The sequence below is a fragment of the Chelon labrosus genome (genome assembly GCF_963514085.1).
Source record: "Chelon labrosus genome assembly, chromosome: 4".
Taxonomy (NCBI): domain Eukaryota; kingdom Metazoa; phylum Chordata; class Actinopteri; order Mugiliformes; family Mugilidae; genus Chelon; species Chelon labrosus.
In genome coordinates, this window is record NC_140340.1 from 9317744 (window position 1) to 9335221 (window position 17478).

General features: G+C 39.6%; 1 protein-coding gene across 5 annotated transcripts in view; it reads right to left on the bottom strand.

Moving 5' to 3' along the window:
• Positions 1-17478, bottom strand: part of ampd2a (adenosine monophosphate deaminase 2a) — a 29229-nt gene that overhangs the window by 4053 nt on the left and 7698 nt on the right. For 3 of the 5 annotated variants that reach the window (XM_084543729.1, XM_084543726.1, XM_084543727.1), the window contains 16 exons: positions 7069-7199; positions 6622-6752; positions 5616-5684; positions 4573-4684; positions 4258-4444; positions 3101-3242; positions 2925-3014; positions 2696-2825; positions 2378-2572; positions 2156-2287; positions 1895-2058; positions 1670-1796; positions 1422-1585; positions 1161-1281; positions 635-808; positions 422-532 (listed from right to left, as the gene is read on the bottom strand). In XM_084543729.1, coding sequence (XP_084399855.1) covers positions 422-532; positions 635-808; positions 1161-1281; positions 1422-1585; positions 1670-1796; positions 1895-2058; positions 2156-2287; positions 2378-2572; positions 2696-2825; positions 2925-3014; positions 3101-3242; positions 4258-4444; positions 4573-4684; positions 5616-5684; positions 6622-6752; positions 7069-7199 — 2180 coding nt within the window. Of the gene's footprint in view, positions 1-421; positions 533-634; positions 809-1160; positions 1282-1421; positions 1586-1669; positions 1797-1894; positions 2059-2155; positions 2288-2377; positions 2573-2695; positions 2826-2924; positions 3015-3100; positions 3243-4257; positions 4445-4572; positions 4685-5615; positions 5685-6621; positions 6753-7068; positions 7200-13379; positions 14435-17478 lie in introns of those variants that run through there. The other 2 variants (XM_084543728.1, XM_084543725.1) reach the window with 2 other exon arrangements.

Sequence of the window (17478 nt, forward strand, 5' to 3'; positions counted from 1 at the left end):
AACACAGAACCAAACAGATATCTATTGCACAAGGTGCCTCTTACCACAGGTCACTTTATTAGGTACACCTGTACAACTAAATTCATCTGAACACAACTGTTACAACGTAAGTTTACTACCATACTACTTTTGATGCGTTTGTTATTTTCAGTTTTTGTTCATTTAATTACACCTTTTAGCACAGAGATTATAGTTAGTGATGTGTTTCGCTGAACTGACTTACAAAGTTGTTCCAAATATTATGGCCCTTCCATGTAATGTAGTCAACTTCATCATCAACTTTAAGTTTGATCACAGTAATAAGCATCTAATTAAAATTTCTGACAATATCTGAACAATATAAACTTTTTAAAGGTATGTGATTTAAACTGATTAGTGTATGACGCCTGACACACAAAAAAACGTGGAAAGAAATACAAACCTTGTGGGAAAATCCACTCATCAGGACGCTGTTTCTTGCCAGCTCACACATGTCACAGGAACTCAATTTCCACACTTGGGCTGCAATGCTGTACTCCTCCATCAGAGGCTCCTGAATGTGCACAACCAAAAAACACACATTACACAACATCAGGGAACATGTAAGTTTTACTTTTTTACTTCAAACGCAGGTTATGTATAGATTCATACTGACCTTTGTGAAGTGGAACTGAAGAGGATCATCAGTGGACAGAGAGACAATGAGGCCTCTGGACAGATACTCCATCAGTGGGTTGCGATGGTAACTGAGGAAAAGACTATTGTTGCTCAGTGGAGACATGGCGATGCCAATTTGAGCCAGGTAGTACAGATACTGCAGGACTGGAGCCTGACAGATAAGAGACAAAGAAAGAGACACATGAGCCAGAAAATATATCTGCAAGCTACAAGTTCTTCTTTATCTCAGACTCAGCAGAAGTGGCTCAAGAAGACATCACTAGCTACCTGCTACTGAACATGGTGAGAGATGAAGACCACCTGACACAGACTAAAACATACTGCCTCTCTTTTTTGCTACATGGTTAATGGCAGAGTGAAGATACAAACATTCCCTAAAATAAAACAATCAACACCAAAACCTTAAGCTAGCTTTACAAATAAGATTTAGTTTAGAAATCCAAACTTTCTAAAGCCAAACATTTCCTTAACGGTCTTTTGGAAACAGTGTGCGGTGTCCTGACCTTTCTCAGCAGCAGCCCGTGGGAGATGTTCTCTGACAACATGAAACCTGACACCAGGTGATGGATCGGCCCTGCTTCCCCACAGTGAGGACGGAGCACAAACGTGTGGAAGCCTCGCCGTCTGTAGACAAATTAATTTACCATTAAAGGCAGGTGCATCTTTATTTGAGTGTTTGTGGGTCTTCATGTGTTTAAAATTATAGTAGGAGGTTGAGTTAACTGAAAGGAAGCATTATTGTATATTACAAGTGTATGTAATACCTTCGCAGGTGGTTGAGCACAGTCATGTTGGCATAGGTGTAGTAGAGGTAGTAGGAGTAGGGCGGGTTGTCTTCTTCTGTCCAGTTAGCTGGCAGCGGACTGTCAAGATTAAAAATGTGGTGCTCGGGTTTGGACTCATCATCCACGCTGTCAAAACCCACCACCTATTAACACACAAAAGAGACAAAACAACAATCACTCATTGTCTTCCAGTCTGGATCATCTTGGACTTGTGAAGTGACACTCACATGCTGCAGAAAGAGATGCAGCTCAGGATGACTGCGGGGGTCGATGGTGACTTCAAACAGAGGCATGAAGATATTCTCCAACATCTCCTGGAAGTTTGCCAGCTGCTTCTTTGTGTGGTACACATCACTAGAAAGGTGGCAATTGAAAAGTAACTGTTATTGTCACAGAAACCATTATTTGTTTGTCATCAGCTTTAAAGTAAATCAAATTAAGGGGTTACTTACAACAGACGGGGGACCTGGATGAGCCAGCGCACATTATCAGAATACACTCTGTGTTTGACAGCCCACTGAGCCAGCTTGTCCCATTCGTCCCGGGAGCGACCATAGATAGACAGACGTAGCTCGGAGTTCTGGTACTTACTTTCCTCCAAGTCATACATCACCTCCTGGACAAATAAAGACAGTCAGAGAGGAGGACGTATTAGTCTGAGTATAATATATTAAGAATCATTTGAGGTACATTACATATGAATTATTACACACCTTAACTATGTGTGCAAAGTATTTTCCTTCTATGTGGTTGTCAGTCTTGATGAAGATCTCTCTCAGGATGGATTCTCCAATGGGGTTGTATTTAGCATTGAACTTGTCGAACCTGTGAAACGTGTTACGGTCCTAATGCACAAAAGAAACCATGTAAATCCTATTTCTAAAAATACCAAATGTCTTTGTTTATGAACAATGAATTTGTGTCCCATGTCTCACCGCATGCATGTCAAGTGTGTCCACACTCAGATCGAAGGCTGTCAGGTTCATGGTCTCGAAAACCTCTTTGAGGGTCTGACCACGCCCGCGCTCAATGTGAACAATCTCCTCCGGGTATTTCTTCATGGCTCTCTTGATGAATCGCAGCAGGTGTTTCTGGTTCATGCAGGAAGATGCATGTATATGTGTGTCCACCTGGAGTCAGGACGAAGCAACCAACAAAGATATTCTTTACTTGATTGTGAAGAAGTGTTTTCTTTACTGTTTTGTACATGTGAGCTGTTAAGGTAATCCTGGGTTTAATTTTTTGGGTCGTGCCTTTCTTATGTTGTAGAAGTCTCTATGAGGAACCTTCTTCTGAGCTGCCAGCTCCTTCATCTCATTCAGGAGGATGTGCATCTGGAATTTAGAGCTCAGGTACTGCAGACGCCGGTAGCAGAAAGACTTCCTGTTAAAACCATTGAGATGAGACAAGAATATGTTTCATTTAAATGACACTGAGAAATAAAACAACATTTCTTAATGATTCCATTAATAAAGCACTCACACTGGCCCGTTGATGATTAGAGCCATCATCACATTCATGTCTGCAATGTACTCCTTCAGGTCGGGATAAGGCAGATCAAGTTCTGCACCTCTAGAGAGGAGAACAGTTAGCCAGTGGAATCACTTTTTGTTTTTTTATTTTTATTAACACATCATTCTACAGGTGCAAACACCTACTTGACCATGTTGTTTTTCTTGGTGTAGACGTGGACTACCCCGTCCACCATCTTGCAACCATATCCTGTGTCTGCTGGCATATTCTTGGGGTCCTGATTGTCGTAAGGGTGTGTCTTTGAAACAGGTGGGTGCACAGGGGCGTCTGGGAAAAACGGGGGACATTAATCAATCTTTCATGCTGCAATAACATTTTATATTCATATATTAAATAAATAGCAATGGTATTGTGAATGGCAGGTAAAAGAAGCAAGATGTGTTGTTTTTATTTGATCTAGTTTGCAGGCTGAATAATAAAAACAGCATTTGAGAAAATGATCATTATGTCTTTTCACACACAGTGATTCAATTAATTGTTACTTATCACTAAAATGTTAAGTGTTTTATCCTAGTATAAATACTGCAGAGTGTGCATGTGTCAGTTTAGCAGGCACCACACATTCTTAGGCAATATCAATACTGCAATATACCAGTTTACGTATTGCAGAAAACACTCATCTGTCTAGATGGTCAAGCTTTTCCATGCTCGAACACACCCATTAGCTGTGGCTCTGGAAAATCCACGGCAAGTTAGAAGAGCACAATAGAATGGAAGGATTCTTAGGTGCCAATGCTGGACACATATGAGATTAGTCTGATATTTGATCAGCTGGAACAAAGACACTTCACCATTTTTATCTGAAAATGTCAAAAAAATAAATAAAAATAAAAATATTCAAGTAAAATCATAAAAAGCCTTAATGTTGCAGTTATCAACATAAACCACACGGCAAATCAAGAAGAGTTAATGCAAGAATTCTTATTATTTGATGCCATAATATGAAAACAAGTAAGCTTGACATGGTTGTGTGCTCTCTGTCAACACATAATCGCTGAACAAAAGTTTAGGTGCAACAGTAAATGTAAAAAAGCAAACTTCTAAACTATTCTGAGCTTCAGTACCTGCAAATGTTCTTCCATCTTATAGACAGATTAAAAGAAGTGGTCTAACTATGCAGTATGGCTATTAGTACCATTAGACAATGGTGCAACAGTTATTTCTGTTTTGAACAAAACCATTTACTCATATTAAAGGCTAAAGGGTTTGTCCTTTCTGAAGAACACTTCCCAGCTGCTCCCAGCTTCTGATAGAAAATGTGTTGGATGTGTGCATGTTATACCAGCATCTACAGGGGTCTCTGGTATATCATCGTAGACTCGCAGCTCCAGAGGCTTAACCCCAAGATCCTGCAAGGCGTGAGCTGTGGTTTTACAAAAGCTCTGCATGGAACGGTTTATGTACTTCTCCCGGATGAATAATGCCTTCACCACACACTTAGCGGCATCTACCAGGTCAGTGAAGGGCACCTAGGCATATTAAAACACAGTAATGAAAATGGATGTGAATGGAATTCACTTAGCCTGAGTGTTATTCAAAATGCTGGCGAGACCACATACAGATCCATAAATGAGAACAGTTAAATAAAGATCCTCACCCCACATTTTTCCTCTCCAGATATTGAGACCCGCTGATACTCTCTCTCCATGGGCATTTCTCTCGCTTTAAAGCCATCCACGACAGTGTCCGCACTCTTCTCCTTCATCAACCTTAACGGATGGAAAAGAAGTCAGAGACAAGAGAAATGAGGACACACACACAACAGATGGAAAACAGGAGGAGGTAATTGAGGAGTGGCAGAGAAGCAAATCAAATGGGAGATTTGTTTTTTGGTGCATTAGTTTTGATATAGTTAGTTATTAGTGTAGTTCAATGTAAACAGTTGGTTTGGAAAGCATTTTCTTAAAGCACACAGACTTAAACACTGAGGCAAATTAAACCTTGCATACACCTTTTATTTATGCCATCTTGGGGATGATTTAAAGAGAAAATAGGAACTGAACTTATTGTTAAGTGTAACATTGGCTAGTCTGACACACTAACCACTGATTCAAAAGTTAATACATGTGAAAGATTTTCTGCCAAGTATAATCTATTGAAACACACATCCACTTAATTTAAGTCAAAATCAAAAATACATTGCAAACCAACTGTGCGTGGCTAACAATTAGTTAATTAGGCATTAGTATATCTAAAATATAAAATGGAAGAGTTAATCCACAAAGTTTCCTAATAACCAGAACTGTAAGAGTTACTCTGATTCCACTGAAGGCACAAGTTTCAGTACCAACAAACGATATACACGCACAGTGAATTATATCTTCTGTTTTTAAAGAAAGTATAAAGCAAAAGTACAAGGTACCCATTTGTACACCTATCAAGTCACCAGCAGGGGGAGACGTGGTCCATCTCAATATGTTGGTAATGTCTGTCAATGGTTTTGGAGGAAAGTACTTACACTAGTCCAGAGTTCAATAGTGTAGACTAGGCTTTGGTAAGTATAGTATTAAAGATAAAGATAAATATGAGTTATAAGTTTTCATGCACAGTGTACAAGCAAGAGAGGAACATAAAACAATATAACATCCACATAAGTAATCACTGAACAAAACGAAACACACTGAGGCAGAGCTCACTCACTCTAGGTCTGCAGCACTGTCGATTTTCATGAAGTCCTGTTTGGCACGGAGCAAGATCTCTGGCTCAAGCCTGGGGGGTGATACAGTTTGCAGCGGCACAGCATAGTGTGGGCAAGGCAGGGGGCAGATCGGCATCAGAGGTAGTGAGAAGAAATCAAGCACACAAAGGGAGAGAGACCAAATATAGGCACAAGCCACACTCCAATAAGCACTCTCTCTCACACACAGATACACTACATACATATAGGCACAAAGAATTTTAGGTATTAAGTGACAAAAGGGGACCTATTATGCTTATTTGTGACTCCACTAATCCCCTCACTCTTGTGCTTTTGCTACGGTGCAACAGCAAACTCTGGGACTGAAAAAGGAAGACAATGCCAAAAACGGCAGTACAGGAAAAGCCCACTTGAGGCTGACTGCAAATGTGAATCAATCCACATGTTTATGGTACTTTTTTGTCTCTCTAAATTGTTTATTCATTCATGACAACTGTAGGGGGGTGAATTTTTACATGACTCAATTATTCTGTTATAGCAAGGCTTTAACTCATATATAATTAGGGTCCGTACCTCATTATTTGAATGTTTAACACAAACATCTGACATTCATCAATGACATAGAAAGTAAGGAAAAGCATAATAGGTCTCCTTAAAAGGTGATTGACACAAACAGAAAACCATCATCAGTTAGTAGTGGTAAACCCTGATTGGTAATCAGGAACTTGTCACATATCCACCCAACAATCGGCTTAGTGGTGAAGGCAGCGTCAACACTGGCATCTGAGAAAGAATCCACCTTCTTGTAAAAGCTAGCCCAGTTACCTGATTGCTGGGGTTAGTTATTCAACACACTAGCATGTTGGAAGCTGATAAGCATGTGTGCACGGGTGAAAGCAAGACAGTGTGTAAAAGGCTGGAGGAAGAGACGGAGCTACGTCTCTCTGAGGTCATATAAACAGTTTATTTAACTGACTTTGTGTGTGTGGTGCGTTTGCATTTCCTCACTTAATGTCTTGACTGATTTGCCTCTCCAGGCGGTGCCGGCGTTCTTCCAGCTGTTCGATGGGGCTGTCCTCTGGGAACTCATAAGGAGCGCTCCGCATCTCGCTCTCCGCCATGCTGCGTGTGAACAGCTCCTAGTTCAAATTAGAGGTACATCGTTCATGGTGTCATAAAACAGAAATCCATGTCAATATCTGTGTAAATATGGAAAACATTGACGCTTACACAAAACCATCTGTTATATTTTCATTTAAATAATGTCATAAAGCAGTGAAGTGATGTTTAAACTTGTCAACCTGTATTTTCATCACCTGCTGGTTGTAAAACAAATCTATACTGAACCAAGTATAATGTTTTAAAATCAGCTGTATCAAGAAGGTTGAATATTTGATAATGTCGTTTCAGTTTCTACTGTTTAAAAGTAAAATCTCTCCAATTTGAACTTCTCACCTCTGCAATCTCTTTGTACTTTTCCTCCATTGATGTTCGCAGGTCGATGGGGTAGTGCGAGAGAGAAACAGGCGTCCCAGGAAGGGATCGCTGGGTCTTCAGGGGCTTAGGTCCAGATGCAGCGTACAAGTCTGTAGGAACACAAGAAAATGGGGTTACGGGATATGACAAGTATGAGATTTGGAACACTTACTTACATTTAGTCGTCTTTACTTGCAGGTCAACCTGTTTGGATTCCAAATGATCTATGTGCCACTGTATAAACTTAAAATGGCCATATACTGGGAAAAGATAAAAAGCCAGAAAGTACATTTAAATGTTTATTATATATTTATATATGTTTTTCTGTAACCTATGCTCACGATCTTAGCTGTGTAAGAGATATTACTGAACAGACTACTGAATGGTATATAGATTGCCTTTAGCCGCACAGAGTTACACAGCTTTTAGCATCTGCAGTCACCCAACAGGAATACAAAAATCTTTTTTTTTTTTAACTTTGAAGTCAAGACCACATCTAGCAAAGTCTTCTCCTTTCTGCAAAGTAACATAGCAAAATAAACTCAACTTAATTTTCTTTAACTTTTGTCTGTTGCACAGATTGAAGTGAACCAGAATTACACCAGCAAAGACTGTCAAAATGATATGTGTAGTGTGTACATATGCAAAAAAAAAAAAAATGTTGGAGTGACAACACCTGTTGTTTTTAATTGAAACAGCTCTCAAAGCAAGGTAGTTGGTATTTGTGTATAACATATTCTGCCGAAAGTCATGGATGTTCATATATGCATGGACCATCTTGGTGTTTGGTGTGACAACAGACACAGACAGACAGCAAAATATGTCAAAAACACTGTGAGCTAACTAGAACAGACGAAAATAGAAAATAATTTAGGCTTGGTCGAACCAAGATTGCAATGTGGGGTAGTCTGCAAGGAGGAAACAAGCACAAACGTGGCTCCGACACGGCAGCTTAGTCTCACGTAAACCTAAAAACGCATACTCAAAAAAAGTTAAATCAATGTATTCCAGACAAACGGGTCTTTAAAACAACTCTAATTACTTTGTTACATAAAACTGGAATCTCGGTCAGCTACAACAATTTTTACAGAAGTTATGGCGACAAATGGCTTTTTCTTTCTTCTCATTTCCTTCTTTCAGAAAAAATTATATAGTAGGCATTTTCTTTTAAATGTCGAAGAAACAAGGAAATCTACTGCAAAAGCTTAACAGTCTGGCAGAAAAAAGAAATGCAAAGAGGACATATCTCTGATTAACTATGCAGCCTTAGCAACAGCGGTTATGGCTGCAATCTGTGACAGAGCATGACAGTCCTAGTAAAATGTTCGAGAAGAGAAGCCAGCTTAACAAGGGACAGCTGTAGCAGCAGATACTGTGTCACACTCACATAAACATGCACACACTTGAAAAAGAATTGCCATATGTACACAATGACCGACACACCTGAGTGTGACAGAGAGGGGGCCTTCCCAACTCTACAACTGTCGGAAACAGATGACACCTCTCCAGGATAAACCAAACAGAGAAAATACAATTATGGTGCGCTGAGGAACACTAAATCTACTGATACTTGTTTGCTTTCTGCTGCAGTTACCATAGTTATAAGGGCACACAGAGTAATTCACTCACTCATAGTTAAGTATGGCTTTCGGAGTGGTGTGTTCATGCTCAACTATAATTGGATCCATTATTGGCGCTGTGTTTGGCCTGTGACAATTAGTCTCCACCATCTGCTGACTGCCTCTAAGGCAGTGGTGTCAGAAACGAGCAGAGGGTAATTCTCCACAGTAAACAGTAAAAATAAATATAGAGGTGACACTATATTACTAGACGTTGAATATACAGGCGTTAACATTATAATCATTTGGCTGAATGAAACGTCACCAAACCATATTTTGCTGAATTTTTCTTAAGCCATGTAACCGGAACACTGTACTGTGCCAGCACTGTTTCTAATTTACTTCAAACATATTTCTGAATTTTCTGTACTGACTTGCTATACAGGCCAACATTTACAACTATATATTTCTGCAATAAATGAATACCAGCTCGGCCGGTATGTCATATTACACTTTTAGATGGGCAAACAACCCCAGTATAGTATCCCCGTAATCCCCCGGCCTTTCCATCACAGATGACTTTTAATCCAGTACACCCCTGATTCTATTTATCTCAGTGACATCACTGCAATAGGCAGCACAAACCTTATGGAGACGTCTATGTAAGTAAACACAACAAAGATCAGAAAAACTGAAAACTCAACACTCAAAAGTAGCTCTTCTAGTATTTTTGTGAATCTTTATATAATCACCGTTGTTTTTTTGTATCAGTTTGCTTTTGTTCACAGGCTGGCCAAAAAATAAACCTCTAGCTTCACCTTGAAACCTGATGTTCACTGTGTGTCTGCCTATTTTAGAAAGAAATGTCTCAACCACTCCTTGTGAGTTTATTTCTTATCCAAGTTAGCTCCATCTGATATTTGTGTCACATCCCAAGGACTCGAGTCTGCATAAGCTCATTTAGTATCTGCAGCGTTACCTCTTCTCAGGATAGGATCAATACAGTCCTTCAAGTCTGTCACATCCTACCTGTCCCTTAGGAGTAGCAGCAGACTAGTTTTGGCAGTGTCATTCTTGATCACACTGAAGCAGCAAAACAAAGAATATCAGTTTCTTCTCTTTAATGGTGTTAAAAGCATATTTTGACAGCAAATTAACTTTTTATAAAACAAATATACCAGAAGCCCCACAGGTTTCTAATTTGCCATTTAAAATGAACGTAACCAGCGTCAGCTTCTGTCAGCTATGCCTATTGAATTACAATGACATATTTGTTGGTTGAAGTTTTGACCACTAGTCGCGCTGTGGAGCTGTTTCTAAGAGGAGGTCCCCGTTTTGTTTACAGTGTGCACAAAATTATACCAGTGATGTCACAATATCCCAGCAAAAGGCCTGCAAAGGAAGGGAAAAGAATACTGAATAAAGTAAACACGGATGTCAATAAATCACTCAAAACCCCAACAATACACACTAAAACTTTTAGTGAGTAACACTGAAAAAGGCTGTTGCAAGAAAGCTCCCTGAGGTATATTTAATGTGATCTTTCCACACCAGAGATTGTGGTTTGACATAGATGAATGAAAATACATCACTCTATAACATCAGTCTGACAATAAACTGTGATTTTGTAGTTCAACAAAGCAGCACGTTACCAAAGGAGAGTCCCAGTGAAATCATTACATTGATCTCATTGAGCTCTACATCAAGACTACATTGAAAAATCAGGCAGTATGTTACAGTTACTACTGCAGCAGATCATCCATCCATCCTTACACTTACAGACAAACACCTATTCACACCTACAATCAATTAATTCCATCTTCTACCCACACAGGTAGAAAATCCAAACTCCACACAGAAAGGCCCCAACTGTCCAGCAGGTTCGAACCCAGAAATTATCTTGCGATGAGACAACAGTTCTAACCACTGAACAACCAGGCTGCCCAACAGGTGATCAATCAACAATTCATATCTTCTGCTGCAGATCTCATTTCTATACTGTGACTGCAGGTCACAACAATGCCTAGTTTTTAGTGATGAATGACTCTTTTTGATTTGTAATTTTAACAGCTTTGATTTTTAATACAGATATGATAATGGTTCTTAAAACATCTTACCAAAAGGACTACAGTTGAAAATTATCCAGCTGGCTAACACTGGCACATTTACTATTAAGTTGATTAATGTGCAATGTCCTTTTTAAATAAATAAATAAAATGAAATTAAATAAAATGAAAAATGATCATAGATCTCAACTGAATCAATGAACAATAGATATTCATAACTTCAGTTGTTTGCAGAGGATGAAAGTGAATCTTAATGATATCTGATAAGGGATTTGGAAGGATTGCAAGGATTTGGATAGATGTGATTCAACTCTAACCCTAGGTTTTGCTGTTACTGTGGAAATGAACTGTGCTTCCCTTGTTTATAGGTCTAATTTCCGAATTTATTCTGTATTTGTCTGCCACTGGTGGGAATGTTTAATGATGAATTAATCCTACATTTCATGAGTATGAACTGTAGGATATTGTTCAGAAAACACGCCTTGTTCTTAGTCATCTTTTCACAGTACAGAGTAACAGCGACAGATTTAACCAAAACAACAACCTCCAAGGTAACAGGCATTTTGGTGAATAGAGCTGGCCTTGCACTGCCTCATCTGCATGGATCTCAACTTGTTTTTCTTCTCCTTCATCCTTAATTCAAAGCACGCGCTGCTGGGTGCTCAAATACCAAAAGAACAAGCAGAGTGCTTCTTAAAATCAGGAAAAATGCCAACAAGTTGTACCATGTTTTGTTTTACACCAAGACACAAGGAAGACTTTTAAATATAACTAACATATAAATGTGTTTTATATGTTAGTATAAAAAAACCTAAAGAACTACTACAGATTGAGCCTCTGTTGGCTTCTGCCACTTAGAAATGAAGCCATATCTCACCGTGATTTCACTTTTAATTTATTTTCCAAAAGTGAATGTGGCGATAATAGCAGGGAGACATTAACTGCTGTTTTCTCCTCTATGTTCTAACTGTAAAATGAACACACCCTAACATAATGCCATAAATTATACAATGCATCTACCACTGTTAGTTTAATTGCAACAAACAGCCAGCAATGCTTCTCGGTGTGTGTTCTTGATATTTTGCATAATTGGTGCACATGTCAGTGTCTTGCAGATGCATATTGAAGTCTGACTGCATCCACCGCCAATAATCATTAATAGTGAAAATCCTTTTAGCTGGCGCCGATGGCGAAAAAAAGTAATGACAATTAGAAATACGTCAGTAAAGTTGATATATATTTTAATAAATGAAACTCAATGTTTTCTGAAATCAATGTATAACTCAATAATTCAATCATTTTACTATTTATAAATTACAGTATGTTTTCTAATATTACCCTTGACTACATCAATTTGCATAACAATACATAACTGATTGTGTCAAAATTAAATGACACTCACAGTCAGTAAAGCAATAATATTGACATATCACCCAGTCCTACATATTGTTATACTTGTGTACTGACCTTGTGTCTGTAAATGTAGTTGTCAGACATATGCAACACAACCAGATTTTATGTACCATTAACAAACCACAAGAATAATCATAGAGACAAATTAATTAAATAAAAACATGCCTAATGCAAACAATGCATTGTGGGCATCTCAGAATGAGACTTACTGTTGATAGCATAAATATAAAGCAGTGTTTATGTGGGTACAGTAGTATCTTGTACTACTGGTTTAGTATTTGGTCTGCCATGACTGTGGTTCCATTGTTTAGAAACTCGTGTTTTTTTTTTTAACAGATTTCACTTTATTCCCTGAGCGGGAGAAAGATGACACACACTTCCGATGTTCCTTAGCAACCAAAGACGAGAATAAACCTCTGCTTTGGGTCTTCGTCTCTAAAGTATAACATCGGTACCCTTCACTCAGAAGGGAGCAAACATGGGTGATGACATTTTCAAGCTAAAAACTACTACCTGCAATTTCACTATCTAAACAGTTGGGGCATATATACATAAACCCAGGAACAGGAAAAAACAACATCAACACAGAAAACAGACGCCAGCTGTTCTCATTAAACACCAGGAAGGTCAACATGTTCAGGTGGACATTTAAAACTCAGGCAGTATCTTCTCGAACAAACTGCCTCAGTTTATTTTCTCCCAGCTTGAGCAGCATCTGTTAAGGAATTAACACACTGCTGCAACCTGTACAGTCATGTAGAGCAAGTGCGATAAACTGCATATGTTTTGTTTTGGCCTTCTGACTCTGAAGAATTTCATTGATTAATCCTCTGGGTTACAGCACTGCATCACACTGAAATGGAGCAAACAGCAGCAGGGACTTAACGACCCAGATGTTCACTCACTGAAACCACTCTGTATAAAATGTGGAACATATTCAGCTTTTCAAAAATCTGAATTATAACAACAGCCAAACCTGTATCCTTTCTTATTTAAAAAGAAAAACAAAAAAAACTCCTCATCTCCTCTTTGTCCTCATTTCGATATTTCCCACCAATGTCTTCTACATGCTAGCTAACAGCTTAAACTGTGTCGGCTGGTTCCTCATCTGTCACTAGAAGCTTTCTTGTGCAGTATTTTTGGAGTGATAACACTTAACACATAGCTGCTGAAACTTCTAGTAACACAGTAGTCATATTAGCAAATCCTACAGTATAAGGTACTGTCCTTGATTAAGCATAGGTTACAGTACCTCTATCTGTCTGTCTTGTCCTGTTTTCACAGTCTCCGTTATGGTCGCAGTGGCCTTGTCTGAGCTCTTGCGGGATGCTGGGACATGTAACTAGGCCCGGGACAGTCGATGTACCCTCCCCCGCTGGTACCGTGGTAGAGAGAGAGAATGACAGCAAATAGAGAGAACAGCTCTGACACTGGGAGCAGACAGTCTCCCTCCTTTTGTCTTCCCGTTGCTTCTCCTCTTGCAACTGCCGCTACCTCCAGTGTGCTGGTGAAGCAGTTTTTTTTTCCTCTTTCCCCTGATGCTGTTCCTCTCTCTCTCTGTCTCTCAGCTGCTTCCTGGATTATACCGGTCTTCGGTGCATTAACAGCACAGCCTTCAAGCTCCCGGATTTAAATACTGGGTTGGAATATACCACGTGGCAAAAAAGGGGACGGGCTGGGGTGAACCACTTTATTCTCTATTGTGCTGTAAAATGGAGGAGGCCCTGGGTAAGTGGCCACTCCCACTTCTTCTCCACCTCCCACCTCTTATTTATGAACACACTGTTTCAGTTATGTTCAAGACTGTAAACCTCTGGACTATGTTGTGAACGCCAGTGCTTTAATACAAATATGTCTGAACTGAAAAGAAGTTACAATGTGGAGTTTTATTTATAAATAGCTGCTAATACTTGTGTCTGAATTTAATCATCTTATTGCTGTGATTTTGTTTTACTGGTATCACCCTCTACTCTCTCTCTAACCAATGTTTTTCATTGTGTTTACAGTTGGACATGTCTGTTTTGATGCTGCTCTGTTTGTGTCATGCTGCGAACGTCACTTCCTTACACAACACAGTTTAACTATTCTTCGTGATTTTAATTATTTTTATGGCTGAAGTGTCTGTGATTACTTTTTGTATATGTCAATATCTGTATAACCAAGAACGGTTGCATTTAAACTCAAGAGAGCTCATCTACATAAAGAATGCCATGTTTCACCACTTATCACATGATACCAATGGTGGGGCTAGTTCCTTCCTCTCTCACGACATGGGAAAGGCTGCTTGCTGTATTTCACAACACAAAACTAACTGTGCTAACCCTCCATTAATTTTTTTTTGCTATTGCTTTTTTTTTTTCAAAGCAACACTCGAAGCAAACAGCGTCACCAAACCTTCCAGATGAAGGTCGCACAACTGTAGGCATACAAAACATGAAAGATACACAAAAGGCACACAACAACAAGGACTGAATTCTGGACAGATCCTCATTTTAGTTCGATAACACTGAACTCCCACACACGTGTCAACAACGTTGCTCTACCTGCCGTTAAAGTAGCTCCGTGACATCCAGAAATCACTGCATGTTTGATCTTCTTTGGCAAGAAGATGATGAAAAAAAACTCCACTTAAACTTAGCAGTACCAGCTGTGCGTGATTTATAGACATTTATAACTGAGAGTAAAAACACACTGAAATTTTATATGCATTTTAATGGCAGAGGAAACTAGTGAAATCGTACATACCGTTCTAACCACAATCAGCCCTGACCCACTATCCACAGCATTTCAATAAAGACACACAATACTCTCATTGCTCTAGATGTGCAGCTACATTGGGATACAGTAATATATTTACAAAACTTTTTTCCTGTGTACTGAGGGTGGGACTCCTACAGCTCAGTTGAGGTCTTACTACGCCACAGGAAATCAACAATCTATTTAAAACTCTGCAAAAAGAAAAAGCAGCAAATGGGTTTTTAATAAACAAAATCAACACAAGCCTAAAACTTAGCACGACTGAGCCTACTGATTTGTCACATGTAATTGATCTTTAATTTGAACCTCACCCACCCAAAGAACCCGCCACCTCGGTGGCTTGTTTCCGTGGAGAGTTACGTACGTGCATGCACCACAGCCACATTATCCGAAACATTACAGCCCCGATGCGGCCCATGCCTTTTTGTATTCCATGTGCTCTTCCTCATGTTGACACCTGCCACCCACAATGCTACTTGGCTGCACACAATTCTATTATAGATTTGGGTGTGCTTTTATACTATTAATCAGCGGCCTACAGAGGTCTGCTGAAACCTCTCATATTGAATTATAGCACCAGCAAAATAAAATCTATGGTAGCCTAACAATAAACAAGTTCAGTGCATAGTTTATTAGCATGTCACAAGGATGGTATCTCAAATCTATTCACAAAGACTACAGATGAACCTATATATGTAGGAGGTTACTGTCTACATTTCATTGTGTTAGCTTAGAAATGTCTACAGGCGGTTCAGTAAATGGCATGTCACCTATCCTGTAGGCCTAGGGCTTGTGCGGTTTTCTCATACATGCATTACATTTCTATAAACTTGTACTAACTTGTTGCAGGCTTTTTCTTTTACTTTCTCTTCTGAACATAACAACAGAAAAGGCAACGTAGCAGGATTTGCTACCAAAAATCAGCGAAACACATGTTGGTGTGAATTCAATTTAGACCATCACATTCCTCAAAGGGCACTCTGTTTGCTATTTCAACCCCAGTTTCACCCTTTGTGTTATTATCTCTGTTGCGGCTAACACATCTTTTTTTTTCCCAAGAGCCTTATCAACAGCCTTATCATAAACTCCCTTTCTCCCAGAGGAGAAGCGGGTATTATTGTTAACACCATCGTCAATAAATCCCGTGTGAATAAAAGTGGGCAGATAAAAGTGATTCCCAGCGTTTGGACTGATGCTTCCATCAGGCCATCAGAAATGCTCTCAAAACAGTAAGTCCTCCCTTGGCGACTGTGTGCGCATGCAAAAACATTTGTGGATGTACACACTCAAAAGGAGACACATGAACTGGGTCACATCCCTTTTTTCAATCCTGTGCGATTATCCAGAGCATAGTCTGTGTCACTTCTGTCAGTGCAGCTCTCACTATATCTGAATATAGCTAAGAGGAACACGGTGTCGCCATGTAACACACAGCACTACATGGACATCCAGAGGTCAATATCCCATGCCTGTGTCAAGGATCAAAGTCAGAGACAATAAAAGGACTATTGCTTCACTGAGGTGATTTGAGCGAGGAGGCTTCTGATAACACATGTTCAGTTTCCATGAACAACACTATACACTCACATGTATGTGTACACACCTTGGCACCGCTCTTTGTATGGACTCACCATTCTTGCTTTGTATAACTAACAATGGAAGAATTCTGTAAGAGTAACATGTTTATTTACTGTAACAATTTGTGTCTGATTCAGTACCACGACTTTCAATCGGACTGAGACGAGAGGCGTAAACCTTTCATTATCCATTCATTAGGAAAATATTAGCATCTAAGAAGCATGCAGACGCTTGATCCGATTGTTTCTCTTTGGGTGGAATAAAAACATTCTTTCAATGAATGTTTGCTCCATCTATGGTTAACATCAGACACTGTTGACAAGTCCTCGCCAGGGACAGAAACGTGACGGCAGCAAAACAACAAATTGTTTGTCATCTGATAATTGCCGTGGGGGCTTGTGCAACTTTGCCAATTTTCTGATTGGACAAATGGCTACATAAACAGCGACAATGCACACGATAAATGTGGTGAAACTGACTGCACCTTTCCTCAGAGCATCAGCGAGCGGGGACATGGGTGATCACATATTCCTAGTGAGAACCTGGGAGATTATTAAATGAACAGCAGGTGGCGGGCAAGTGGTTTGGTGACTCAGTGAGGTCACAAGATAATAAAAAGACCAGTCTGAGACCAAATGTCTGCTGAGACTAGCTCATCTGTAATAAAAAGACATGAGTTAAAAGAAAGCGGATCTTCATTAGGAGTCATGTTGGGAGCAGAGACAGACCAAAGCTGCATACTTAACTGTCCCTCAGCTATGAAATACAACCCATTGTAACAATGTGTTTAAGCACTGTCTGTCATCCTGCAAATCACCCCAGTAAGAAATGTTAGACAGGTATGATGTTGAGCCTAGCGGCTGAGTGTTTCTGTGTGTGTTTGTGTGTTTTGTTATTGCGGTTGTGTTTGCTATCTGGTCGCATTCAGCAGCAACAGGCCCACCTGTTGGTGTGATAGTTTTCAAGGCCTTGGTTCCTAGCCCTTCAAAATCTCTTTTCCAGAACTGACACACTTC